The 27,754-nt window shown below is 44.0% G+C and overlaps 1 protein-coding gene across 2 annotated transcripts; it reads right to left on the reverse strand.

Moving 5' to 3' along the window:
• On the reverse strand, positions 1–27,754 carry kcnh1a (potassium voltage-gated channel, subfamily H (eag-related), member 1a; the record flags this gene model as incomplete). Of its 2 annotated transcripts, XM_079730547.1 has the most annotated exons (13): positions 1–882; positions 3,444–3,640; positions 5,721–5,973; positions 9,237–9,436; positions 13,503–13,774; positions 14,634–14,791; positions 18,439–18,465; positions 20,789–21,181; positions 22,545–22,663; positions 23,075–23,203; positions 23,676–23,782; positions 24,715–24,838; positions 27,682–27,754. In XM_079730547.1, the coding sequence occupies 13 exons, from the start codon at positions 27,752–27,754 to the stop codon at positions 1–3; spliced, it is 2,934 nt and encodes a 977-aa protein (XP_079586673.1). The 2 variants fall into 2 exon arrangements, with proteins under 2 accessions (XP_079586673.1, XP_079586674.1); XM_079730548.1 differs by lacking the exon at positions 18,439–18,465.

The raw sequence follows: 27,754 nt of genomic DNA on the forward strand, positions 1-27,754 counted from the left end.
TCACGAGAACAGGTCGTCTTTGTCGCTGTCCGGTGACGTGGGTCTGGAGATCTCAAAAAGGGGCTTTGGGGAAGCAGCAGCTGTTCTTCTGGCCCTGAGGAGCTGGAGGGCCTCTGCGAGCTGGGCCTCCAGGCCCGACATTCGTGCGTTCAGGCTCTTGAGGTCGTCCTTGAGCTCCAGCTTGATCTCCTGCAGCGAGGCCTGCAGCGTCTGCTCGGGGATGGGGTAGAAGGCGTGCCGGGCGTCGGGCTGCACCGGGCTACGGTCCTGGGGCGTCAGGCGCGGCTCCCCCATCTTGTCCAGGCGCAGGTCGCTCTTGGTGATGCCGCTGTCGCAGGAGTCCGTCTTCTTCAGCGGCAGGGGCGGCTCGTGAGCCTTTGTCCTTTCGGGCAGAGTCTCCATGGACTCGGCCTTGGACACCTTGTTCCACTGGTCCGTCTTGGCCATGGACTCCTTGAAGCGGCCCCAGCCCTTCACCTTGGCGGGCTCGGCCGGCCGGCCCCCCATCAGGGCGATGGCCGACACCGGCGCCTGGAGCTTGGCCTTGTCGGAGGGGGCGGGGGAGGGGCCGGGGGAGGAGCCGGGGGGCAGGAAGGACGACGACGAGGGCGTGGCCGGGCTCTCCGTCACCGTGACGATACTGGTGGTGGCGACGGGCGCCTTGTTTGCCGAGGGGATCTCGGTATACAGGGGACCCCGCTCCAGGTCGTGGTCGTCCAGGTCGGGCCGGTCGGTGTTCAGCCGCGCCTCCTTCTGCTGCCTGAAGCGCTGGAAGAGCCGACGCACCGGGTGGTCCGGGGGCAGGTTGAGGGGCGCCTCGTTCTTGCGCCGCAGGCGCTCCTCCTCCTCACGCTTCACGTCGCTGATCTTACGAAAGACGATCTATGGGGAAAAAGCAAAGGGCGTCATGGGAGGGTTTTAGTCATGGCTAGGGAATAAGGTGATTATACAAGTGATTATGCAGTAGGACATTCATTTAATTATTAATTGAATAATTAAATGAAAATGTCCTGAGCAGTTTGTTTGTTGGCCGCATGAAGGAAAACGATTGGCTAAAGTGTTTTTGGATTGTTTGCTGTGCAAATGTCACCCTAAAAAGGGTATTCCCATAGAAGCAGAGCTAAAGAGCATGGTGTGCCTTTGGCTTCGTTTAGCCAAGATGCTCTTGCAAAGGCAAACTCCACAATCCGTACGTTCTCTTTACATTGCATGTGGTTTCACTAGGACTAGCTCTTTATTTTGTTTTAAGAAATGTTGTTTAGTCAATAATAATGTCAATAATGTTAAGTTTTACTAAATAACCATCTCAGAATAAGTTTCCTAACCTTCCTGACTATTCATCATGAAAAAGAAGAAATTAACTTAAACTAAACAAACCCATTTGAAAAGCATACATTAAAAAAGGTAGACTCTAGCCAATTCAACGTTGCTCCACTCTGATCCTATGGTGGTTTTAATCTATTGGTGGAGAGGAAACACTGTGGTCTTCATCAGCCTTCATTACCCCATTACACTGTGTTACAACTGCTTTGTTCAGCGCTTTCCCTGGAGGGCCTCACACTCCCCAGTCACTCAAACCCAGGTCGTATAGTGGAGTGCTCTGACCAACACACTGACCCATAGCTTTAAGACTCAAAATGTACTATTTGAGTGTCATTTGTTAGGACATTGCTATCCGTCAGCAATTAGTGAGTGAAATCCTCAGTGAAACATCTGTTCAGTGTGACTGCACCGCCTCTGTACGAGACATCTTGATTCCAGAACGCTTCCGGCTCTTTAATGACCAAGCAGGGGCAGCTATTCACTGATTGGCTCAGGAAATCCATCCACATTATAATACTCCCTTCTGCTCCTTTCAGGTCTCTGTCTTTACTACTCTCAAATCTTAACTGCAGCATTTACGCTGCGAGCATCTCTGTCGACTTTGAAAATGATTTACGGGTTGTTCACAGCCCTGGCAACTGAAGCCACCGCCCATCCACTGGAAATGATGAGGGTGCTGACAATACGTCTGAGATACTGCCAGTGGGGATGTTCCTATCAGCATCCTTTCACTATGATCACTACGTTTGGTGCAGTGAGTCAGTCTGACATACACAGAGGATAAAAGACTCTTCGCTTTCCCTTTTCTTCATGTCAAATTAATTTCAATAATAACTATAACACATTGTATATATAACACACTTCTCTGCCTTTCCTAATGAGACATTATAAGCGGCTACGTGCTCAAGGTATCTCCCCCAACCTGGAAGGCGCAGAGGGGGGTGTGTGTGCAGTGTGAGAACCACATGGTGTTTAGTATAGCCTATCCATTTAATCAATTCACAGATTCCCCCACTGTATGCATGCAGAAGGCAGAGGGCCCCAGTGCCCAGTCCGAGGCATTAGATGAGATTGCCACTTTGTTAGCAGGCTATTGAATCCTATGCAGCCTCCCAAGAGGGGGAATGCTATTACGGATGAAAACGATTTGTAGTTATGATCATGGCGTCGCTGTGACTGTTTTAGATTTCTCATTGGAGGAGGAGGCCCGGATTGGGATACGTATGGCGATGTCTCTGCTGACTTGGCTGGAGGTGACTCTCCTTCTGGGGCTGTCCAAGCTAGGGCCATGATCACACTGCTTTCTCCTTCAGAATTTGGTTGGGCCTGATAGCCATTAGGTCAAACATGAACTCAGAAGGTTGTTTCATTGGCCGTTGATAATACAGTGATTAGAACCCAAATCAATACTAGTTTAGTCCTTGTCAGTGTTTTTTTTTTTTTTACAGTATACTATCACTGAACACAGCTGAAGCTGTAAATTAAAGGAGCTAATCCAATTTCATATTAACCCATTACCACTTGGCTAGTTAATTCGTGACCCCTCCATTTCCTCTGACTTAAGTGTTCTAGCAAGACAGAGGGTTAAACATTGAAACATTAATTGGGTAGAGTTTGACCACTTTCACATTTTGCATTAGGCAAGCTGCAGCTATGAAGTGCAGACATTGTTAACAAAGATCAGCCACACATTACACTATAAGCCTCTTTAAGATGCACTTCTGAAAATGTTTTGAAGTAATCTCCCTAATTCCACTCTCCCAAAGAGATCTCCCGCTACCTAGTAAATGGATTACAAGCTAGCTGCACAAATTATTTCCCTTCTGTAGGCTACTAAACCAAGCGGGAAGAAACAAAGCATTGCAATAACACAATGTAAACATTGTGTGAGGAGTGCCACACGTTTGGTGGATAAATATGCTGTGCTGCAGCGTTCTTCTTGAAAGAAGATAAGTGGGTGAGGCATTGCATCTTGCTAGCCCAGCCCTCTCACTGATGCTGTGACATCATGGCAGGCAAACCTGTGAGCCGGTACACTAACTCTCTTGCGAAAAAAAGAAATAAAAACAGAAAGAGAGACTGGCCAAGAGATAAATAAACTTGAGTTGAATGCGACCGACCCTCTTGCGGAGGTTGTAGGTGAGCAGCAGATTCCTGGAGAAGTGGTTGGAGAACGCGGTGTAGAACTCTAGCACCTTCTGCAAAGCGTCACGCTTGATGACGTGCAGGTCGCAGTAGGTCAGCGCTCGCACGTTAGCGCAGGCCTGAGCCAGGGTCACCTCCTTCCAGAACACGTCCCCAAACACGTCGCCCTTCCCTGTGCACACAAAGCAGTAAACAGTGAGACGTCAAAATCGAACACACAGGGGAAAATTATCTGTTTCTCTTACTATTTTATAAATCTTTCTTTGATTGTAAAGGACAGTGTACACCTGTTCAGCAGGGAAGATACATCTAAGAAATGTTATATTCTCTACCCTGGAAGACAAAATATGTAAATGAGGAACTTGAGTTAACAAGCAGCATCATTCTGGTTCAAAACTCCTTCACTGAAGTAGTTCCCTAATTGCAATCTTTGTTTTCTTACTGACCATCACCGCCCCCAACCTCTCATCGAGAACACTGCCTTCCCCTCATAGTCAGCCGACACTTTGTGGAAACTTAGTAGATCAGCACCAATAGAACACTGAACCTGGCCACTGTTGAACAAGGAATAACTCACATTACATTAAGCACAACTGATCATCACTTATTTAAACATTTCTTATTTCAGGAATATTTATACATAATATAAAGTGTATATTGAGGGCACAACATGGATCATGTATATCATCTCTCATGTGTGATGAAAGGCCCCGTCCACGGACCAACCCTCCATCAGCGCCTCTGTCCGTTGGTAACTTGTGTAAATTTAAATTTGCTTCTCTCCTAGGGTGCTATTAGGCTAATGAGAATCAGATTTACAGCAGTACACAGTCTGTCACCAGGTGGTCTGTTGCAGTGAATCCAGCCAAGAGGGCAATACTCGTCTAATAGTGTATTGATTGCATCAGAGTCACCGATAGATTACCAATGAAAAGTCAAAGGTTCCCTCCAATAAAAAAATTCCAATAAACATATCCCCTGTTCAGTAAGTGTGTGTGTGTGTGTGTGTGTTTACATATTTTTGTGTGTGTATGTGTATATGCATGTATGTGTGTGTGTGTGTGTGTGTGTGTGTGTGTGTGTGTGTGTGTGTGTGTGTCTGTCTGTCGGTGTGTGTGTGTGTGTGTGTGTGCTTGCGTGTGCGTGTGTGTATGTCTGTGTGTTAACATTCAATGTGTCACTGTGACCCCTACTTTTATGCAAAAAAAAAAACATCAATAAAATGTCTAGGGTTTTTGTTCGTTTTTATTTCATTTTCTTACTTATTTTGGCTCATCATTCACTTTAAAGCTATTTCAACTAGAACAGAAACTGATAATGTTGAAACTGCTATTTTATTTGAAACTATGGTTAAAATCTAAGGTTGATAATTCTCCAAAATGAATCTCTTTAAGTGTCCTTCATGTTTTTGAAGTATTTCTATTTGCAAAAAACAAAAACAAAGATGACGTACTGGTGAGGCTGTGAAACATCCACACCAGCTTTTTCAGCACCTTTTAACTAACACACAACCTGATTCCTGCTTATCCTGCATCTCAAAGTTTCCATCTTAACTAAACTGGAACGGAAACAGGCATTCTTCAGTCTGATTCATCACGCTGTAAGAAGGAAGCTCTTTCTAAACACGTCCAGTGACAGCGCTTGAGGCCAGTTCCAGCTACAATAATACTTTTTGCTCCACAGATCTCCTGGGCCGTCTGCCTTAGCGGAGGCTCCTCTGAAGAGCGACCAGGGCTCAGCTCAGGAAAACCACTAAACTCCCTTTGTAAAGGCGGTTGATCAGGGGGACACAGGGTGCAGATAAACACACAACAATAAATACAACTGAGACGCAATCTTACGTGTTCTGAGATCAAGATGGCACAAGATCTGACACGTTAGGGTTGTGAACGCTTAAGTTACTGAGCATTAAACTATAGTATTAAAGATCTATTCTACTGACGTCTGCATTATTCAGAATAAAAACTGTACAGATCAACAATGCAACACTCAATGCAACTGGCACGGGTAGTACACTCCACTGCTGAAGATAAGTCAACCTTTGGTACTTAAGAGTAGTAGACCCATCATTTTTGTTTTGAGCGCCACCTGTGTTTATCCTTATGTTGACACATAACACATCTGCTACAGAAGAGTGTGCATTGGCTGCCCACTCCTCCAACACAACTCATCCTCTCCAACCAATGCATCAATCAACCTGGGTCAAGATCTCGCACGGCCGGCATAAGAGAGTGCAAAAGGTCAAAGCTCACCTAAGATGGCCACCACCTCGTCGTCCTGAATGACCTCGAGGGATCCGGACACCACGAAGCACAGGCTGTCCACGCTTTCCCCCGCGTGGTAGATCAGGTCTCCCGGGGCGCAGTGGATGGTCTGGAACTCCATGGCCAGCGCGCGGAGGCACCCGTCGCTGGCCAGCCGGAAGGCGGGGTGCTCCTTGAAGACCTTGCGGTTCAGATGGACACAGATGTCCGCTCGCATGTCCTTAGGGCATATCTGCAAAACCTGGAGCACAGACAGAGATGGATGGACGGTTACACCGATTGGACAGAGTGTGGTGTGATGGGATGTAGAAGTTCAGATGTAAAGTGTTGGACAACAGAAATATTGCAACCTCATGTCATTTCTCATGTCATGTCTATTGATTTTCCGTACACTCACTTACAGCGACGGTACTGTAGAATAAAGCTACAGTGTTTCATACTTTCAGGAATTATGAACTACACAAAACATCTAGGGGGCATTCAGACTGCGCCAGATGCATATTAATACTAAGTGTGTGGTGGAGAAGATCCCTTTGTGATATATTATGGATATTTAAAGTTTTTAGATACTGTTGTCCATCACTTAAAGAGTACTGAATAATTTAGGTGGCAGGGAGTGAATAATATGAATATCTGTAGAGAGCTGTTGATTGCATTTTCCATCCTGAGACTATGAACTGAAGACAAAGAGAACAGGCACAATTAAAATTTGACACGGAAATTGCACACACTTTTCTTTTCTGTGCTGTAAAAGTGAAAACCGACAAACACCTCATTTTAGAATATTGTATTTTGCAGAAAACAAACGTTCTTCGTAGTGGCTTAGTGGATCGTATTTGTGGCCCCGGTGATAATTTTTCCCCTTCCCATCATTTTGATTGATGACACTGTAAATTAGAGCTGAAGTTTGTCTATCTAGCTGCAGGGGTACACTGGGAACACACACAACTAGCAGAGAGGGAGAGAGAGCCATTACGCACAAATATGCTGCTATCACACCACGTTCACGCTGCTGTTCAGCTGGGATCCTGCCCTAATCTCTCCGACCCCATCTGCCGTTTCTTCAGGAGAATATAGTGTTATTGTCCAAAGACGCACACCTTAACTCCACAACAATCCCATTAATACGATTTCATGTCTGCCCACCTGGCACAAGCCCTCCCCTCTGTAACGAAGGATCCATCTTACGTGTTCCTTCCTGGTCTCATGTCCTCCCCTTCACACTGTGTCGTGTTGTGTGGGCTTATGGCGGCGGCGGTCGCAGTGGGGGGGGGCGTCTAATGCGAGCCTGTGAAGCCCTGCGTGACCGTAATCATGACAGAGGAGGCTACACAAATAAACTTGACTTGCTCCACCGGACGGAGCGCGGCGTGCCACCTTTAGCACCGCCGGCCTTTTGAAGAGCTAAGGCCACGCAGGGACGAGAATGTCACACCACAGCCGCCTGGGGAGGGTCTAGGCTGCGTCAAGCACACGGGATAAATGACAAGCAGCGGGCCACATTCAGCAAGGAGACAGTCAACAAGAAGACACGTATCATTTGTATTGAGGGTTTAGTCTTTATTGTCTTATTTTAGGAATATTATCGTTTCAAATGCATATGTGAATCTTGAATATGAAAAGACGGCACAAGGTCGATGGTTTGATAAGAGCTCAATCCAGATTATGTATTAATAATTATTTATCTTATTAATTACCTTACAAGGGTTACAGTTAGGTTAGCCGTTCATTATTTACCTAAAATGGAAAATCACACACACAAACCTCCCCCTGGTCCTCTACATGAAGAGATCTCCCCCATCTGTGACTGTTACAGTCATGCAATATAAAGTAAGTCATGCTTCTGAAAGTCTTTCACCTTCCAAAGAAACACAAACTGATATTTTTTGCTAAACTGCATTTTAACATTGCCTTTTTGAAGTGGTGAACAAACATGCAGGGTGCCATTCTACCAATCAGAGAGACGTTTAACAACGGTGGGCATCTTTCAGCTAGTAACCATCCAGACCGGGATTGGTTGGACTCTTTAGCCACCGAGACCAATTGTCTCGAGTTGAGTTTCAGTAGTTTGGATGTGTAGAAAAGGGGAGGGCGGGGGTGGGCGAGGTATTAACGCTAGGGCGGCAACCACTTCCATACACAGAAAACATCCACATGCATGAAGACTAAAACATAAAATAAAAAGAAAACGTCCACATGCATGATTATAAAAAATATATATAAACATAAAATAAAACGATAAATAAAACGAGATACACTGCATGCCACACACACAACTAGCTACACAGACCAAAAGCTAGCTACACAGACCAAATGCTAGCTACACAGACCAAACGCTAGGTACACAGACCAAACGCTAGCTACACAGACTAAAATCTAGCTACACAGACCAAAAGCTAGCTACACAGACCAAGAACTAGCTACACATACCAAAAGCTAGCTACACAGACCAAACAACAAACTACGAAGACCACAAAGCTAACTACAGAGACTACACAGTCAACTCTACAGACCATACCGCTAGCTTAAAATACTTCACAGACCACAGTTTACAGCACAGACCAAACAGATAGCTATAGAACACACAGCCTACTACAAGACTACACAGCTATCTACACAGTCCACACAGCTAACTACATAGACCACAGAGCTAGCTACACTGATGACCAAGTTAACTACAGCGACCACACAGCTAATTGTAAAGACCATACAGCTAGCTCAATCATAACACAGCTCACTAAACAGGCCACTTAGCTAACTACACAGACCACTTAGCTCACTAAACAGACCACACAGCTCACTAATCAGACCACAGAGCTAACCACAGAGACCACTTAGCTCAATAAACAGACCCCTTAGCTCACTAAACAGACCACACAGCTAACAAAACAGACCACACCGCTAACTACACAGACCACCAAGCTAACTATACAGACCGAACAGCTAGCTACATAACCACATAGCTTACTACATGACCACAATGCTAAGTAGAGAGACCACACAGCTAACTACACAGACCACACAGCTAATTGTACAGACCATACAGCTAGCTACATAACCACATAGCTTACTACATGACCACAATGCTAAGTAGAGAGACCACACATCTAACTACACAGACCACTTTGCTCACTAAACAGCCCACACGACTTACTACAAAGACACCTAACTAAACAGACCACTAAGCTAACTGCACAGTCCACACAGATCACTAAACAGACCCCAGGTCTATCTACATAGACCACACACCTCAGTACATAGTCCACACAGATCACTAAACAGACCACAGGTCTAACTACACAGACCACACACCTAACTAAACAGTCCACACAGATCACTAAACAGACCCCAGGTCTATCTACACAGACCACACACCTAACTAAACAGTCCACACAGATCACTAAACAGACCACAGGTCTAACTACACAGACCACACAGGTCTAACTACACAGACCACATTCGTGCATGCAAGTGAATGAATGTCTGGCTTACAGTTCGAGATACCTTTTCAGTATCTATACCCCGGGACATGGACCAGGTGGAGGCAATGTAGTCCATGACCCTCTCGCTGAGGCCCTTGGGCACCTGGTACAGCTTGAGGAAGTCCCGCACGCTGTTCAGCATCTCGTGGTAGCGGTTGGTGTTGGCGTACATCTGCTGGAAGATGGTCGTCACGTTACCGAAGATGGTGGCGTAGAGGAGGGCTGTTTCAAAGAGAAGAGGGGGATATTTTTTTATTTATTATATTTGAGTTGATGTAAAGTTCATTATAAATAAAATGTATTATTATTATTATTATTATTATTATTATTATTATTATTATTATTATTATTATTATTATTATTATTATTATATTTGATTTAATTTCAATGCAATGGGGGGGCCATTAGGGGCAAGCAGAACCAAGCAGAACTTCTCTGCTTGGTTATTGAAATATGTGTCACACAATATTTTGGGACAGAATGTGGTTGTTTTTAGGAAGCCAAATTATCAAAAGTGTCAAAACAAATTGACATGGAAAGTGTTTAATACATGTGCGTGAGCAAGGGTAGAAACAGTGAGTAAAAATATGGTTCATGAAAGTATTATTTAAGATGCTATCATACGAGTGCTATTTAGGATGATTTCAAGAAGGAAAACTGTCAAACTGGATTTGCATATTCATATATATATCAACAAAATCAACATATGCATTAAAACCTTTACCTTCCAATGTCCTTTGAGTCATGAATTGTATTGATTAATATATCTATTGATAGCTGACAGATGAAACGAAAGTGTATTTAGGCTTTGACTTAAAAAAGTATAGTAGTAAAGATACCATATCCATACCCATAGCGCTCTATGTTCATGGATAACAGTGTTGTGAGTTCACCTGGTGATAGAATATGAACACTAATAGAAATACCATCTAAATGTCAATATGTACAGCAGTATGTAGACAAGGTGTGTGGACGCCACCGGCAAAGCACAAACAGCTGCAGAGTGTGTACAGATCAAAGACCTTAGGTGTGTGTGTGTGTGTGTGTGTGTGTGTGTGTGTGTGTGTGTGTGTGTGTGTGTGTGTGTGGTGTTCTCTTGGCAGTGAGGTCCTAATTAGCCCTTCTAGAGGGGACTGAGAGAAAACATGCCAAGCCCACATTTCAATTACCCTCAGATGATGACAGCGACCCTTGACAGTATGCTTGTGCGTGTGTGTGTGTGTGTGTGTGTGTGTGTGTGTGTGTGTGTGTGTATGTGTGTACACGTGCGTGCGTGTGCCTGCCTGCATGTATGCCAGTGAGAGAGCATGTGTGTATTTGTTTGGCCTTGTGTGGCTAGTGGGTTGTGTGTGTGTGTGTGTTTTTGCATGCGTGTTTGTATTTTGTTGTTGTGTTGTTGTGTTGATGGTACATTATCAAAGGGATGCTACACTGTCCAGGGAATAATAGCTCATTAAAAATCGCTATGAACTCCTTAGGGGCAACGATAAGCACAACTTTACTCCTTTCATCCCTGTCACTTTACAGCAGTGTCCCTAGGGCTTGCACTATCTGTTAATATGCATATACAGTACACTGACTATGATAGATGTAATAATGAATATGATCGATGTCATATATAATGATATCATAATTAATAATATTGATGCATGCTCTTTAGATAAGTGCACATGCTTAAAAGTAAGTGGGTATATTTTTCAGCATGTGCTTATATAACCGCAGAGGAAAAAAATCATATCACCTTACAAATCTGCAAAGTGACACCTTTAGAGGTCCACATTAACAGGTCTGAAGTTGTGTAACTAGCAAAACTATAGTCAGAACAAGTCCAATATATAACAGTTTTGGTGATTTGGAGATTCGTATGGCAAATTCCCAGGAAAAAACCTAAACCAAGATCCTTCGCAAGGCACCAAGCATGCGTCTGTCTGATAGATAAAGAGCAATTACAACCAGAGCAGCATTTATTATCTCATAGCAGCTCATACCCATGAGGCCGTTCCCTCGCTTGGACCTTTGTATCGTATCCAGCAGCTTGAAGGTATTTACAAGACAGTTGTCACTAAATTAATGGGCTCCGGACTATCGGTTGCCATGGCAACAGGACATATGTATCCCCCCCCCCCCCCCCCCCCCCCCCCCACACACACACACACACACACACACACACACACACACACACACACAGACTACCCGACACGTCCCTGGATTCAGCTCCTCGATGCGCTACACCATGCTTGTCACGCTGTGATCTTCGGGTGCCAGCGCGGTGCACATGGTAAAAATAGCACACAGTTTATCAATGCATTCATATTTCATAGAGACAGAGGAACAGTGGGACGGGGGAGTTGTTCTCACCAAGCACCACTGACTCAGTGCACTGCAGGCGATCTGTTGTGCCACATAGTGAGGATCTCAGATCATTTCTGAGATCTCTTCTTTGCATTGTAAAAAAAGACAATAAAAAATGAGTGACAGAGAGAGACAGACGGAGAGAGACAGACGAAAGAAAGGAAGTGAGCAGGCGAGAGCGAAAGCACAATACTGTGTGAGGAGTACAGTGTGAGCCTCCTGTGAGTGTGTGAGCTGGCTGCTAGCCCGGGGCGATCGCATTCAGAATCAGCACCAGGTGTAAAACAGCAGACAGAATACAATGCACTCATGATGGGGGGGGTGCAGTCTCAGACTAGGTTAGAGTGGTTGGTGTGGGTGTGTGTGTGTGTGTGTTTGTGTGCCCGTGCGTGTGCGTCTGCCTTAATGTGTGTCAGTGATAGTGTGTGTATTTGTTTGGTCTTGTGTGTGTGTGTGTGTGTGTTTTTGGTGTGTGTGTGTGTGTGTGCGTGTGTGTGTATATGTGTGTGTGTGTGTGTGTGCATGTGTGTGTGTGTGCTGTGCCTGTGCGCCTGCCTTCATGTGTGCCAGTGATAGGTAGTGTGTGTATTAGTTTCGGCTTGTGTGTGTGTGTGTGTGAGCGTGGTTGTGTGTGTTTGTACATTGATCCAGCGGTGTCAGCTATTCTCTGAGGCGCTGCTGCTGGTATCTGAATGCAGTCACACACAACAGCTCAGCGCAGCTCGCTGTGGAAAGAGCTGCAGCTTACTAATAAATGTTTAATGTCTGGGCTTGAGGATAGGAGGAGGAGGAGAGGAGGAGGTGGAGGAGAGGAGGAAACAAAAAGCTTTCTGTGCACTCTTTCATCTCTCCGCTCTCTAGACGCTTCTCTCCCCGAGTGTGGTGACACTAAAGAGTGGTTTCTTAACGCGTCGTGTGCTGTATTGGATAAACCAGCTCGTATTCTACTAGTTTTGTGGGATTTCTCTCCATTATTCAGACACTAATCTTGTGGGTGGGGGGGGGGGGGGGGGTTCCCAAGGTGTCCCTGTTCCCACTTCCAGCAGGGCTTATGCCCCGGGCCCATCCTCCAACGTGGCCTCTTGGTACTATGTTACTTGTTGGTTTTGTTTTGTACCAATGATGGGTAAAACTGCTCTCTCCTGACAGTTCTCTTTAGAGACGTTTTAGCCTAGTCAATAGGTGTAGTGCGTCTGTTCGCTCGTTGTAATTGGCCTGCCACCAAAGACCGCAGTGCTGCGGGAGATGCGGCGGCAGCGGCAGCAGCCATTCTTAACACGTGCTCCATGCAGTGCCTTGACTTACACTTGGAATTACACAAGGGCTCCAAATGTAACTAATCAGGTAATGAGCATGGGTTGTCTGGTCCTGTGAAATGTGCCTCGCTTCTATCTCTCTCCCCCTCCCCCAACTCCCTGGCTCTCACTCTCTCTCTCTCTGCATGCTTCTTAATTAGCTCAAAGTTGGCAAGTTATATGCGTTTTTGCCAACTAAACAGAATATTTGATTCACTTCACAAAGGCAGAACTTCCAGAAGAGCGATTCAATCGTAAACTAAGAGAAAATGAAGATGCCTTCCGGGTGTGCTGTGTACTTAATGTGTGCTGATATAGGAACACAATCAAACCCTATTTCCTGAAGTTGTTCAAATTCTTAGCCTTGAGATAATAATGATGACTATAATATCTGTCTTTTTCGGTGTTTTATTAGTCGTGATTTTTTTTCCCGAAAGAATTAGACTGTGAGTGTACATGCTATTTACATCACTTTTTAATTACTAACATTTCCTACTTCATCATTCAAATTTACAAAGTACGTTACAACGTACAACATCACCGTCTGACGAGATGTTCTGGACAGGACCATCATCATGGGATAATTTTAATACCTGACAACAATTCACAAAACACACACAAACACGGACGGTCACACTCACATCCGATCATCATCATGGCCACGGCAAAGATCTTCTCCCCGTCGGTGGTGGGCGCGATGTTGCCGAAGCCGATGCTGGTGAGGCTAGTCATGGTGAAGTACAGCGAGGTGATGTACACCGAGTCCTTGTTGGGCCCGCCCTCCCACTTGCCCGAGCCGCTGGCGTTGAAGCGGTAGGGCGTACCCGCCGTCTCGGCCAAGATGTAGAGCCAGCTGTCCAGGCGCACGATGTTGGTGTCCTCGTCGATCACCTCGTAGTCCCCAATGCTGTACCTGACGGGGGCAATGGAGGAGGAGGACGTGTTGGGGTCGGTGTGAACAGTTTGTGAACAAGGACTCGTGGTAACAGCTGTTATCATAGCAGCCGTTACTTAACATGGCTGCTGTTGTTGTGATAATAGGAGGCGGCAGGCATATGTGACGCTGCTACAACTTCCAACAAACAAGCTGCCAGCAGGACTGGGTAGCAGCAATACATATCTTGGTTGAATCCGGTGTCAGTATTAGGTACTATAAGGCAGTTCCTGCTCTCTACTGTCATAAACACAATCTCCCCTTAACTTGACTTCCACTCTACACCCGTCTGCTAGTCTGAGTGCTGTACTCCTCTCTTATATTATCCATACAAGTATAGTATAGTATGGGAGTATGGTAATGTATAGTATAGCATCATAAAGTATGGTCGTGTAGTTTAGCATATTATAAAAAGTTGTTATATCTTGATGTATGTAAGTATAGTATAGTGTTTGTAACTATAGTATTGTAGAGCATAGTATAGCATATTATATTAGTATAGCATATTATATTATTATAAAGTGTAGCACACTATAGGACGGTATAATATAGAATATTTACTATGCTATATTTACTATAGTATAGTACGGCATTGTATAAATAGTATGTAATAGTATAGCATATTATAGCATACTATGTTATAGCATGGTAAAGTATTAGTAGTTAGGTACAGTATTGTAGAAGGTTGTACAGTATAGTATAGTAGAGAAGCGTATGGTATAGTAGTAGTAGCATCATAGGGTAGAAGGTAGCATAGCATAGCATAGCATAGCATAGCATAGCATAGCATAGCATAGCATGCACAACGCAGTAGGATGTGGACCTGAACCCTCCATACCAGATGCAGGCGAGCCAGTGGGCCGCCAGTCCAAACACACACACCAGCAGGACCAGCACGGCGGCCCCGTACTCGATGTAGTGGTCTAGCTTGCGGGCCACTCGACCCAGACGGAGCAGGCGGACCACCTTGAGGGAGCTGAAGAGGCTGCTGATCCCCTTCATGAGGAGGGACACAGGGGGAGAACAGAGGTTAAGATGTCAGGACAACACTTTAATAGCCTGCCACGGATGTTGGACTAAATAGGCAATATTGTGTTTGTTATCAAATGTTGTCACAGAGAATGTGTGTGTGTGAATGTGGGTGTGTTTTATGTATGTTGCCATGACAGCAATATAGCCCCGAATGTACTTTTGTGTTATTTAAGATTTTGTGAGTGGGCTTGTGGGTGCGTGTGTGCATGTGCTAAAAAGCCTGGAATTAATAAAACATAGACGTGAAACAATTTGCAGAATATTCAATCATTCCTGAAGGCAGAACCAGGCCACATCGACAAGAACCAGTGGAGACTGGTGTGTTTTCCATTAAAAAAACACAAACATTTATATAAACTGTACATTGAATTCCTAAAGATAACTGACATTTACGAATTCTTCAACAACAAAACAAAATTGTAAATGAATCTACAAAATGTGAATGTTTCCCACATCCTTAAGGTGACCTTAACTACAAAGCGAGGGATGGTGACTGACCACTCCCAGAAGCACCATAATATGTAGTCAGTAAATGAATATTGAAACCTAAGTTTGTCTAGAAGACATTTCAACATATTTCTCTCCTTTTGACAACTATGAAAAGTAGCAAGTTTAAAAAGAAAAGATTTGGTTTGAATAGATAGGACCTTCAGACTACGATGACACTGTGCTTGGATCGAATTGTGTTATTCATTATATGGACAGGCTTACTGTTTATGCTACTCCGTATTGGAACCCCACAGGGTGATAAATTCATAGTGACAACGGCAATAACACCGGCCAGAGGATGGGATTCCTCTTGTGTCGTGGCATAGGTATTGGTGATGTGTGTGTGTGTTTGTGTGTGTGTGTGCCGGTGTTTGTCTGCGTGCGCATGTGTGTGTGTGTGCGTCTGCATGCATGTGCGTGTGTGTGTGCGTGCGTGCGTGTGTGTGTGCGTGTGTGGTCATTGATCTCAGTAATGTGCCGTGGTGAGCAGTGGGACTACTACTGCACTACTGCAGCAAATTGGTGACACTTGATCTGATGACAGTTCCCTGCCAACCACCCTGCTCTTTACTGCTTTTCCTCAAATCAATTATCTGAGACTGGAGAGCCTTGCTCCTAGTTGCATCCAGTTAAAGAGGCTGATCTGGGGCGCCCCATTGGTTCATCGGGTAGAGCGCGTACCATTAAGGCCCAGGCCTTACCACACCGACCAGGGTTTGGTACCTGCCTGCGGTCCTTTGCGGAATGTCCTCCCCTCTATCTCCCATAACTTCCTGTCCATCTCACTCTACAATAGAAATGATAGAAAAGGAAGGTGATCATGGGACCGACTGGTTTCACCTCTCCTTTAAAACTCCTAGAAGACGTATCCCAGAACATCCGCTGTGTGTTTGACCGTTGCCCTCTGTAAAGGGTTACACACTAATTAAGAAATATAGGCCCCTCCACATTTCTCTTCATCATTCCCTAACAATGTATCAGCCTTGGCAAGAGCACTTATCAATGATTTGATTTTCAGCCCCTTTAACAGCCGCCTTCGACTGATCCCGCCCCTTTCTGACGGACAAGGTTCAGTGCCAATGAGCAGTGGGGGGAGAAATGCAACACATCTACCCAGACATGCAAGATGGAACAGTGGGGTGTGTACAAAAATCTTGGGGTCACAGTGGCCAAATCCCAATGGCCGGACTCACAGACTCACAGACTTTGTTGCGCGTTCTCGCAAAATTATTAAGGCTTTAGGGCTGTCCCATTGTCGAATTCCAAAGGGCATGAGGGTTTGAGTCCACACTTACCGAGCCCTTTCCGTGAGTCTGCATCAGTGCAGACTTCGCCTAAGGGAATTACCCACAGTTCAAAGCGGTGTGACGTTTACCGCGGAGACCATAGGGAAATCCGGAAATTAGGAAGGTAAACAACAAGACAACGCTACTGTCAATGTGACCAGATGGGATTTTCTCCCTTTTTTAAGTGAGCCGGATCATTTGGATCAGCTCACCAACAAGAGCCGGCTCTTTTGGCTCCCAAACGATTCTTCATATTACTAATTATACCTTTCATAATTCAGCCAAATGTAGCCCGTTCTGACTTATGATTAGTATGTGTAGGCCAATAATCACCTAAACTATTCAATACATCCTTTATACTGAAGTATTCAAAAGTAAAAATTAAATTTTCTAATATCAATAAATTGCTGCAGCCGATTGTTTTCATTGCATTTACAAAAAACAAAAAAATAAAAAAATGAGAATTCCCAAACCGGCAAGTGTCAGCAACTTCTTTGTCATTTTACGTTGCCAAGGTAACATGTGCTCTCGTGAAGTGCTGTCCCAATCCCATATATACCTATCTGAGCCCATGTGGCCTCACGCACTCACTCACTTAGCACCTGAGATCAATTAAGTCTGTGAGTCCTTAGTCCTTAGTCCTCAGGGCTCACTTTGGGATTGGGCCAGTATGTATCGTAGTAGTGGGCGTAATGTATCAAGTATAGCGGAGCTTTGTGGCGTAGACTTCCATTACTGTCTAAAATGAAGATTGAAAACAGGGTCAGAGAATCCTCCTCCCTTCTGTCTCTATCAACAGAAACCGACCTTCCAGGTTACTGTCTTGCCGACACCAGGGACCCCAATGCAAACGGATGTGAGGGAGCTAAAAGCAACACACTGGGTCAGACTAGTACTAATCCTACACTAACACACACACACACGCACACACATAAGTTATATCGTAGCAGATTGCATTGAATGAATTGGATGGGTTTTTGACAGGGGGATTTTGCTGACCACAACGCAATGGCTCTGTATATTGGCTTTAATGAGCTGCTGGGACACACTGCTAGCATACGGACAAAGATAAATGCAATACATAATAACGAGACAGACGGGGGAATAGCTGGCATCGGAAACAAATCAAATTCAATTTGTCTTCTTAACAAATGTTTTTGGCTTCCCACCTTATTACATCCTGGTAACTGTATTGTTTTTACATATCTAATGTCTACTGTTGAATGCTGTTAGTAATGAATGTTCCGGTCATAATATTACTGTGCATCCGCTCTAATATGATAGAATATCTCACAGATCTCTCTGATGCCTGGTGCCATTAATACCCCAGTATGAACATCGCTCACTATGATATTGAAATGCCTAAAACCAACATTTTAGAAACAAAAATATACTGTTTGTCATGATCGATGGAAATAATAAAATAAAATAGAGTAAGAAGCATAGGGACAAATTTTACCGAACCGGCCATGTGATGAATGGGTGAGAAACAAGAGTCCATTCATGACCTGGGCCTGGGTCAACATGAAGCTGAACATGACTAAATATCAGAAATAATATGGATGAGGATTTAACAGCAATGCTTTGTACTTGGCAGTCATACCATTATTTCTTAATGATTAAAGTTATTACTATGTAAGCATTTGACACTGCCAAAAAAGAAAGGATGTGATACCTGTCCATGATTGTTCACAGTAACCAGGCCAGTCTTACAGCATTACTCGTGTGCTCTTTACCAAACACTGTGCATTGATAACAACTGGGGGCATTCAGGCTCCTACAGGTAAATGTTGGATCAAATCTTCACGGAATCGATGAGATAAAACTGGAGCCTACTTGAGTGACAGCTCCATGATTCCAATTCTTCCGCCACGTCCGATGGAAGAGCGGGAGGGGGGGCATGCAATCAAAACATACAGATGAGAAAGAAAATAAAAGGGAAATGGGAAACAATATTCAGTGATAAGCAATTAACTCAAAAGATGAGATAATCTTTATTTGAATGTGTCAAATGAAAGGAAAAGTGCAGGCTTATTATCGCAAAATAATTGTTGAAGCAACATGCATTTAGTAAGCATTTCATGTGTTTGCCCATCTGCTCTGCCAACACATGCCCCTTGAGAGTCTGAAGTGAGACTGAAGTCATTAATTACTGTGAAAGCCAAGTCAACAAATTATCTGCGAAGTGCATAATCGTAAGCCATCTTTGCTAGATCCACCCTTAGAACAAACAAACAAACAAACAAACACTCAAGAAAGAAAATAAACAGTGGGGATTGCTGTCTCACAATGGAGTTATGGTTTAGCTAGAAAACATCAGCAACCAATTTTAAATTGGATCTTCGCTGTAAACATATAAATCCTCTGGTAGTGCCCAAGCATAAAAGATGCACATGCACAGTCATCGCAATAAGTCTGAATGGTTTGTGGTTTTGTTTTTCCCATCTCCTGACCTCTCATTATTTTGTACTTGCTTCAAGCGTTCTTGCTGAAACTCTGAAAGAAGAGACTTGGTCAAAATGCTGTTGGTGCAATACAACCTGCCTTAACCCTCCCGGCAAACCAGGCCTTAAAGCACAGCCACAGCTTTTCATAGGGCCTGGTTTGTGTGTGTGTTTGTGTGTGTGTGCGTGTGTGTGTGTTTGTGTGTGTGCGTGTGTTTGTGCGTGCTTGTGCGTGTGTTACTGATGGGTCTTGCTACCTCTGGTTTACACGTGGGATTTTCCAAATGTTTCAACAGCATTCTACACACCATTTCTGCACAGTGGCAGAACCGCACACACACACACACACACACTAGTACAGTCACAGATAGACAAACACGCAAATGTTGAGAAGTGACAATTAAGGACACATGCATGCACTGGTACACACACACACACACAAACCGACAAATATGCATACACACAACGAAAACTGCCATTCACAGGTCACAGTGGCTTCATATAATCTGTAAGTGTGTATTCTATTTTTGGTTATTCCTACGTGTGTGTGTGTGTGTGTGTGTCCGTGATGCGTGTGTGTGTGCGTTAAACAGAAATCACCTCATCTCATCCCAAGGAACATCACGTCTTCAATGCATCAGAGAAAACTGAATTCCAATGAGACACTGGTGCAGACCACTTGATCCAGTCTTCCAAAACATCAACACAACCTGCCCGCATGTACATCTATGTCTGAGCAGTGTGGACTGTTGACAAATGTACTATGAAGTCAACCGTTTTATCTTACCTTCAATTTGTGCCGTCATGAAAATGAAAACAGATGCTAATTGTAATAAATTTGTGTCACAGCTGAGTCTCCGCTCTGTTGTTCAGAACGGCAGCGTCGCAAAATGCAACACAACCCTAACACGACAGCGAACAGAGGGACACAGAGGCTCCCAACGGCCTCTTCTCATGACTGTCCCATCGAGCCAGCATGTGACGAGCTGTCGAGGTGAGGGGGAGAGCGCACGGGGAATATGCTCTTTCAAGTTTGAAATTGTGTAAATGAGAAATGCATCTGGAGAGAAGAGAGGGGAGGTTTGAGACCGCCGCTGGTAAATCACAGTGCCTACGGATTTTGTCCTTTAGCACTCGGTTCAAACGCATCGTTACACAACGGACCACGTGGTTGGTTCAGACCTAATGCCGACTTCCGTGAGGTGTTAATACGATAGCGGGGGGGGGCGATGGTGACAAGGCGCAGGGAACAGCATGACTCCTCAGCAACACTTTGTGGAGCCCTCGCTCATTACTCTGACTGGACCGCAACCTCCATGCTATGACTCCAGGGCTTTAGAGCGAGAGGTAGCATCCAAATCTGCTTATTTACCAGTATAATAAACAAATCATCAAACTTCATAGCTTTAAAGCACAGGATTTTTTAACAGAACAAAGTAGTTATGAAGTTTACATAGCAGGCACATAGCGGGACGCCTGCCGGCTAATGAATTTATAATTAGCACATGACATACACACATGGGTAAGTATGTGCATCCTTTCCAATTAGGGGGTTAAAGAGACTCTAAAGTCACGCCAGTCAAACCTCCCCCTCCCATAGAGACCAACTCAAGGACATAAAATATGTATTCCATTCCAAAAAAAACACTAAAGCACAGAAGGACAATTCAATGAAAAGACCCCTCCTCCCCCCCATACACACACACACACACACACACAGACACACACACACACACACTCACCTCGTCGACGTTCTCGAAGGCGTTGATGACGTCATAGGGCAGACAGGACAGCAGGTCGATCACGAACCAGGTCTTCAGGTAGTTCATGCGGATGAGCTTGGGGTCCGAGATGACCTCGCCGGCGGGGCCCACGAAGGTGGTGTGGAAGTTGAGCACGATGTCCACCAGGAAGATGACGTCCACGATGCTGTCCACCACCAGCCATGTGACGTTGTTCTGCTTGGTCTTGAAGGACACGTTGTAGGGCACCATGATGGCCGTGTAGAAGGTGAGGATGAGGATCACCCAGTCCCAGGTGGTCTTGAAGAGGCAGTAGTGCAGGATGATGTGGGGCGGGGTCTTCGGCGTCTCCTGCTTGTACTGAGGTAGGATGTCGGAGCCCAGCTGCAGCACCTGGGGAGCAGGGTGCAGAAAACGTAGGGGTCAGAGGTCAACCAAACAAACCAAAAGCACTCCAAAAACACACTTTGTTTGCTCAAACATGCCACAAATTTTGTGCATCTTGGGTGTACATACATACATTTATATACATATATATATATAAATATATAGAGTATTTTGGAATAATACAATTATATAGGGTTAAAGTATAATAGTTCATTATAGTATTTTAACTATTACAGATTGGGGGAGACATTTTTTGGAGTGTATTGAATAAACCGGAATGAGCTTTATATGGTGAACCACCAGTGAAACACACACAGACCTGGGCAACACGCACATTCATGGAGTCTTTTATGATCAGATCTGCAGTTAAACTCCATCCCTAATCCTGAGCAACAATGCATCACGGTGCATATCTTGACAGCCCCTGCTAAGAGGGACGCTGTCTCATCAATCATAACAGCACATCCATAACACAGGGCGTTAATTCATTATATCTGTCCACGAGGCCTTTCATATGTATACAAAATCAATTTTAAAGAGGAAGCCCTAAAAATACCTTGTTTCTTGACAGTCCCCCGCCCCCTTTCCAACCTGAGCCTGGCCCCACGCCAGCAGTCATGCTCGGGCTGCGTGAGATTCTCCAGCACTGAGCAGAGCTCAACCGGCCTGGCAGGAGCCCCAGCGCAACACAGGCTTTTGTTCATCTTCCGCATGGTACGAGAAGTAAGAGCGCAATGAAATATATATGAAAAGAACGATAAAAGCCCCCTCACTGCTCCCCTGCCTACAGGTTACTAACCCTGTCCTCGTACACTATACCCTGCTACACATTGCTCTAGGAGTATTATTTTAACCTTTGGTGCTTGGTGCTGATGACTAAAACAGCAACATTGGTTTTGTAATTACAATAGCAATGTGTTAATAAAACAATCATCTCAGCTCTTCACAAATGTTATAATAATTTATAATAACAGGATTTCCTATATAGAAGGGCTCAGCGGGCCAAGGTGCTGCAGTCACATCAAAGTGAGTTCTCATTATATACTTACTCATCCCTGCCCAGACTGCAGCCGGAGCTGGAGCCTGGGGTTTAAGTTCCACCGTTGCATTAGACATTTCCACAAGAATCTTTACTATATTAAAACGGAATGAATGAATGCCTTACATCTCAGATCTACTCCCAAGACAATGACTATAATACATCCCTAAAGGGCCACAACCAAACAAGCATTTCATTATTTCATTGATCATGAGAGGTGTATTGATCCTGGTGTGTTGGTGGTTTGTGGATATGTGGAGTGGAGTTGCTGTGTGGGATGCCACCGTCATAAAGAGCGCAACCATTGACCCCCTCAGGAAGTACTGGTACCTCAGCTAAGCGCGAGTGCTTGTGGACGTTCTCTCCTTTGTGGACGGTGGGTTGGAGCTGCTGCAGCACTCCTCTACTGCTGGTCAGGGCACGGGTCAAACGGGCGAACTTCCCCCAACCTGCGGACCAGAGGATCCGGTTACTTACCTTCCCACATATGACAAGGTGGGTTTCTGAGCACACTGAGGTCAAGCTTTTGCTTATGCACGTGGCTTCTGCAGAGACAGACTGACAGGGGCTTAAATTATGAACTTTGATTCAGGAATGATCACTATACTGAGAATATAAAAAAAATTAAACAATTGTTTATAGCATGTATTCTGACATTCTTGGGGGATTAACAATAGTGATGAATTAATGAAATGGGAAGCACTCAGAACAGCTTTCCTCTAACTTACGGATGATGCCGGTTTAGGGTTAGGGTTAGGGTTAGATACACGGTGGTTTAATTCAGCAGCATCACACATCTGGTGGGCAGCTATATGTATGGTTCCATAGAAACAGCTGCACTGTTATTTGCTGACTCAAACCTTTGGAAGAGTCGTCCTCAATGGGCTGTTTAAAGGCTGTGATGTCACTGAAGGTACAGAGAAATAGGACCACCTTCTCCTGCTCGTTTCGTATCGGAGCGATCTTTACGAAGAACCAGACAGGCGTTCCTGAAACGTAAGCATTAACTAACAATTAACTTAAAGTTAATTAACAGTTAACTTGAATGGTCTAGTTATCATTTACTAAAGGTTTCCATGTTTAATAATGGTGTTAATTATATCTTAGGTAATGGGGTTCATGTTAACCAAAGGTATTCATTTAAACATTATTTAATAGGATTAGGGTTAACCCATCTATTGTGTAATTATATAGGTATTGGGCAAAAAATATATTTTTAGTGTATTGGTACTGATACTATCAAAATTGTGTAGTATCACCTTGTAGAAATAGGAGGGTGACGCTATAGATTTTGGAATATAATAAACATATATCTGTGTTGAATATCCAAGGTCTGCCAATAATTAATACAAAGGTGCAATACTTTTGGGTTGTCTTTGAACCCTACTTAGCCTGAATGGATTTGCATGTAAAAGTTCCCCCCCCCCCCCCACCCCCTCCAGACTTGGTAGTGCTACTTACTGTTCTTCTTGTACATTAGTATTTCAAAGGAATTCATCTCATAGTTCTCAAACGTTAGCCGCACTTTGTCACTCGTGTCCTTATCTGTGAGCTCCCCATACATGAAGCTGTAAAAAGGTTGAAAAAGGAATGAGAAAAAAATATTTAATTTACATTTTTAACAGAAATCTTTGTTAAATCAGACAGAAAAGTATTTGTAGAGTATAACATATGTTTATACATGACAACGGTGCGTTCTTGATGTCGATTTGTGTACATTTCAATACAATCTGCTGACGGCATGTGTGAGGGGGGAGAAGGGGGGGGGGGGTCAAGCATCCATGAGCCTATATAACCACGTGGTGCTCACATTCGTCTCACTGTGGCTGTTACTGCCACCCTAAGAAGCTGCATGTTCTAGCATGTTCTAAATATAACCCAGGAGTTTGCGATGAAATTCAGTGGGAAGGGTGCTTTTAATGAGGCCACGTTGTGACGCTGCACGCACACGCACAGAAAGGTGGTTCACGGACCTGCATGCAAACACAGACCCCGACAAAGACAGACACACACACACTGCCGCAAGCGTGCCCACACTAACACAAGCACACACTCGTGCCTTTAAAGGCAGTGTGAGGTGATGTGAACAGCTTAGAAAGCCTAGAACGTGAAGGAATCCATTACACAGCCGGTAAGTATCCAGCAGAGGGTTAGCTGAACACCAAAACAAACAAACTAATACACTGCAAGTGACCATGACTGCACACAGACCAGCAGATGCCATCCCTGGTGGAATCACACTAAAGTTAACATTACAGCGACGGCAAACATCAATAATAAATACAGTTTGGACAGGCTCTCTGGATCCTAGTTGCCCTTGGTTACGCACACCTAGCGTGCGCACAGGGGTAAGCAAAGCACCAGGTAGCACCAAAATAAGAGCTTACAGGCCCCTGGACAACAGAAATGTCACCAGAAACAGCATCCTGAAACGTTTATAACACCAGCATGGAGCAGCTATCCCATTCGCTCCACCGTTTGAACATCCTATTGACTATACCTGCAAGTGCTGCTCTTCTGCATGACCTCAGCACGATGATAGCCAGACAGCTTGCAGAAGCCATCATTACTGTAGACGATTGGCCAGTCTACGATCTGAGCGTTTCCCAGAACAAAGTTGGTGTCTGTCATAAATAGAAAGGATATAAAAACTGTCAAAACATGTTTTTAAGTCTATATATAAACAAGAGGGACATCATCAGTATTTAAAGGTCCAATAAGGGTTGCATGGAATGTGGGGATGGATTGCGTGTTAATCAATTTGAATCAAGGGATGATGAGTGACCTGCTGAAGATGTAATAGGATTAAGAGCATTAAGAGCCAATTATGGTTATTTGTCAAATTGAGATTTTTTTCAGCAAGCACAGCCTCAGGCTTCAATAGGTTCATTTTCGGAGCTCTACTTTACATGGCCAGCAGACCTGAAACACCAGTATCCGTTTTATTGTATAAAGGTGGTCATGTGCATTCAGTTACTAAACAAGCTAGAGCATTAATGTCTTTATAAGCAAGAGCCTCAGTGTGTGGACTTGGCAAGGGGTAAAGCTGTCATGTTTGCATACAAAACAGCAGGGGGGATTTCTGACGGCCTTTGTATAACATACATTCTCTAACACATGACACATTTATACCACAATGTTTTGGGATTCATTTAGATTAAACTAGACACACACACACACACACACACACACACACACACACACACACACACACACACACACACACACACACACACACACACACACACACACACACACACACACACACACACACACACACACACACACACACACACACACACACACACACAGTGCTGCTGATTATAGACCAAACAAGGACACACAACAGTGAGCTAAAGGCAAGCCACTCTGCTATGATTTCTACCATCAAGATTTACCACATCGATGATGACTATAAAACCACTTTAAAACATGATTAGGTAGGCGTTCCATGCAAATGCATTATTTTACAGTCATAAGCAAGGAAGCAGGTTAAGTTTGATGGCTTTGGTCAACTTTTGACAATACATTTGGAATAAAGCATAACTATGATAATAGTAACGTGGACATTCATTTGTCATTTGTAAATGAACAGCATATGGTATAGAACATTAAGAGGAGCCACAAAGAAGAGGGTATTAGATGGGACAATACTAGAGGAAGCACTTGAAATGATAGTATGTATAGTACCTGTCTGTCTATGTGACAGTGTCCAAACTGAAAGAATACACGTTATAAAAAGACAAAAAAAATGAATAAAATATTTATATGGTTAACAAATAACAAACAATAAACATCATTGAAAGTCATGCAAAAGACAATGTGACGTGATTGTAGCAAAAAAAACTATACTTGGAACTTGGAAAAAGAATACTGAAAAAGCTTCAGTATCTATATAGTCCCAACAACAAACCATCAACTGAGAGAGAGAGAGAGAGAGAGAGAGAGAGAGAGAGAGAGAGAGAGAGAGAGAGAGAGAGAGAGAGAGAGAGAGAGAGAGGCCAGTGAAAACACTCAGGGCCCAAATCAAAGACTAGGGCCAACCATCTGGTTGTTTGGTCATTATTGTCTCTCTCCACAGACAAGTGGATGTCTGCGATTGGTATTCCTCCACTGGTCACCATAGACATCGATGGTCTACCTCAGTTTATTTAGAAGCAGCTGTGGTCTTTTGAGAATATGTACTATGTGAGTGACTTCCCATCCAATTTAGCCTGATGTTCATGTGAATATGTTACTGTTTAAAATTATTTAGAAATAGCATAACACTTTCAAGATGTTGTTAAAAAACCTTAAAGCTCCAGTTGTGACTTCATAAACAGTAATATAAAGACAGCCCAAACATCATTCACTCCTCTGTTCTATAAAAATCCTCTCTGATTGGGTACATTGGTTATACCTGTGCAAGTGCTTACTTACATCAATATAAATGTAACTGGGAAATGATTGAACATTTTAACAATGAGAGCGCCTTTATTTTACCTTCAAAACATTCAAGGCAAAGTTTTAAATAGGAGTTTCTTTAATGATATAGAGAGTCTTGAACGGTGTCATGGACTGCCGGCCAAAGCTTGATAGACCAATTCAAAATTGATTAAATTCAGTGTAAAATACCCCATCACACACACGGGCAAACACACACACACACACACACACACACACACACACACACACACGCACACACACACACACACACACACACACACACACACACACACACACACACACACACACACACACACACACACACACACACACACACGTGGAAATATACATTTTTGTAAATGTATAAAAATAATTGTTCAACCCTGTTTTGTGTTAAATCACACGAAAACAAAGATGCAGGCGGGGTTTTAGATGTTATCAGTGTTACGATTAAAGGACAGGGGTGAGATGGGCTCCAGTTCGTCGATCGGTACATAAGGAAAAATGGATGTAGGCCTGCGTATTCCCCAGTGAAAAGGAAAGGGAAGCCGATCGACTCACTGTACAAAGTTAGTAGTTAGGTATTGAGAACAGAATTATTTACATTTCAACAATGTGCTCCCAGATACGACAAACGGAGGACCATGCTCTCACTTTAACTGATGGTTAATACAACAGCTACGTGTCGGATCCTTGGCTCTAAAATGTAATCTCCCTCCCATCACCTGCACAGCACCGAGGGAATGCTGAGCATCGTTTACAAACCAAAGGTCTCCCCGATGCCTTGGTGTACAGTGGCCAACCAATGCATAGGTAGAACACACAACAGTGTTCATTGTGTCATAGCGTGGGCACACAATAATAAAGCTTGCACCAACAAACCCCATCTCAATTAAGATGCACGAGAGATGATTGCAGCCTAATCGTGATTAGTATTAGTATCAGATTACCATCTCACATAGTAGGGCTATTCCCAGTCACTTACTAGTGATGTTTTACTTCGCAGCATATTTATTTTCTACAAAGTGCTAGAGACGCTTACCATTTGATCGCCTGACAATATTCTCCAAAAAAGTATTTTGAGGGGCCACAAGTCCTCTCCGACCCCCTGCCAT

The sequence above is a fragment of the Pollachius pollachius genome, assembly GCF_949987615.1.
Source record: "Pollachius pollachius genome assembly, chromosome: 2".
Taxonomy (NCBI): Eukaryota; Metazoa; Chordata; class Actinopteri; order Gadiformes; family Gadidae; genus Pollachius; species Pollachius pollachius.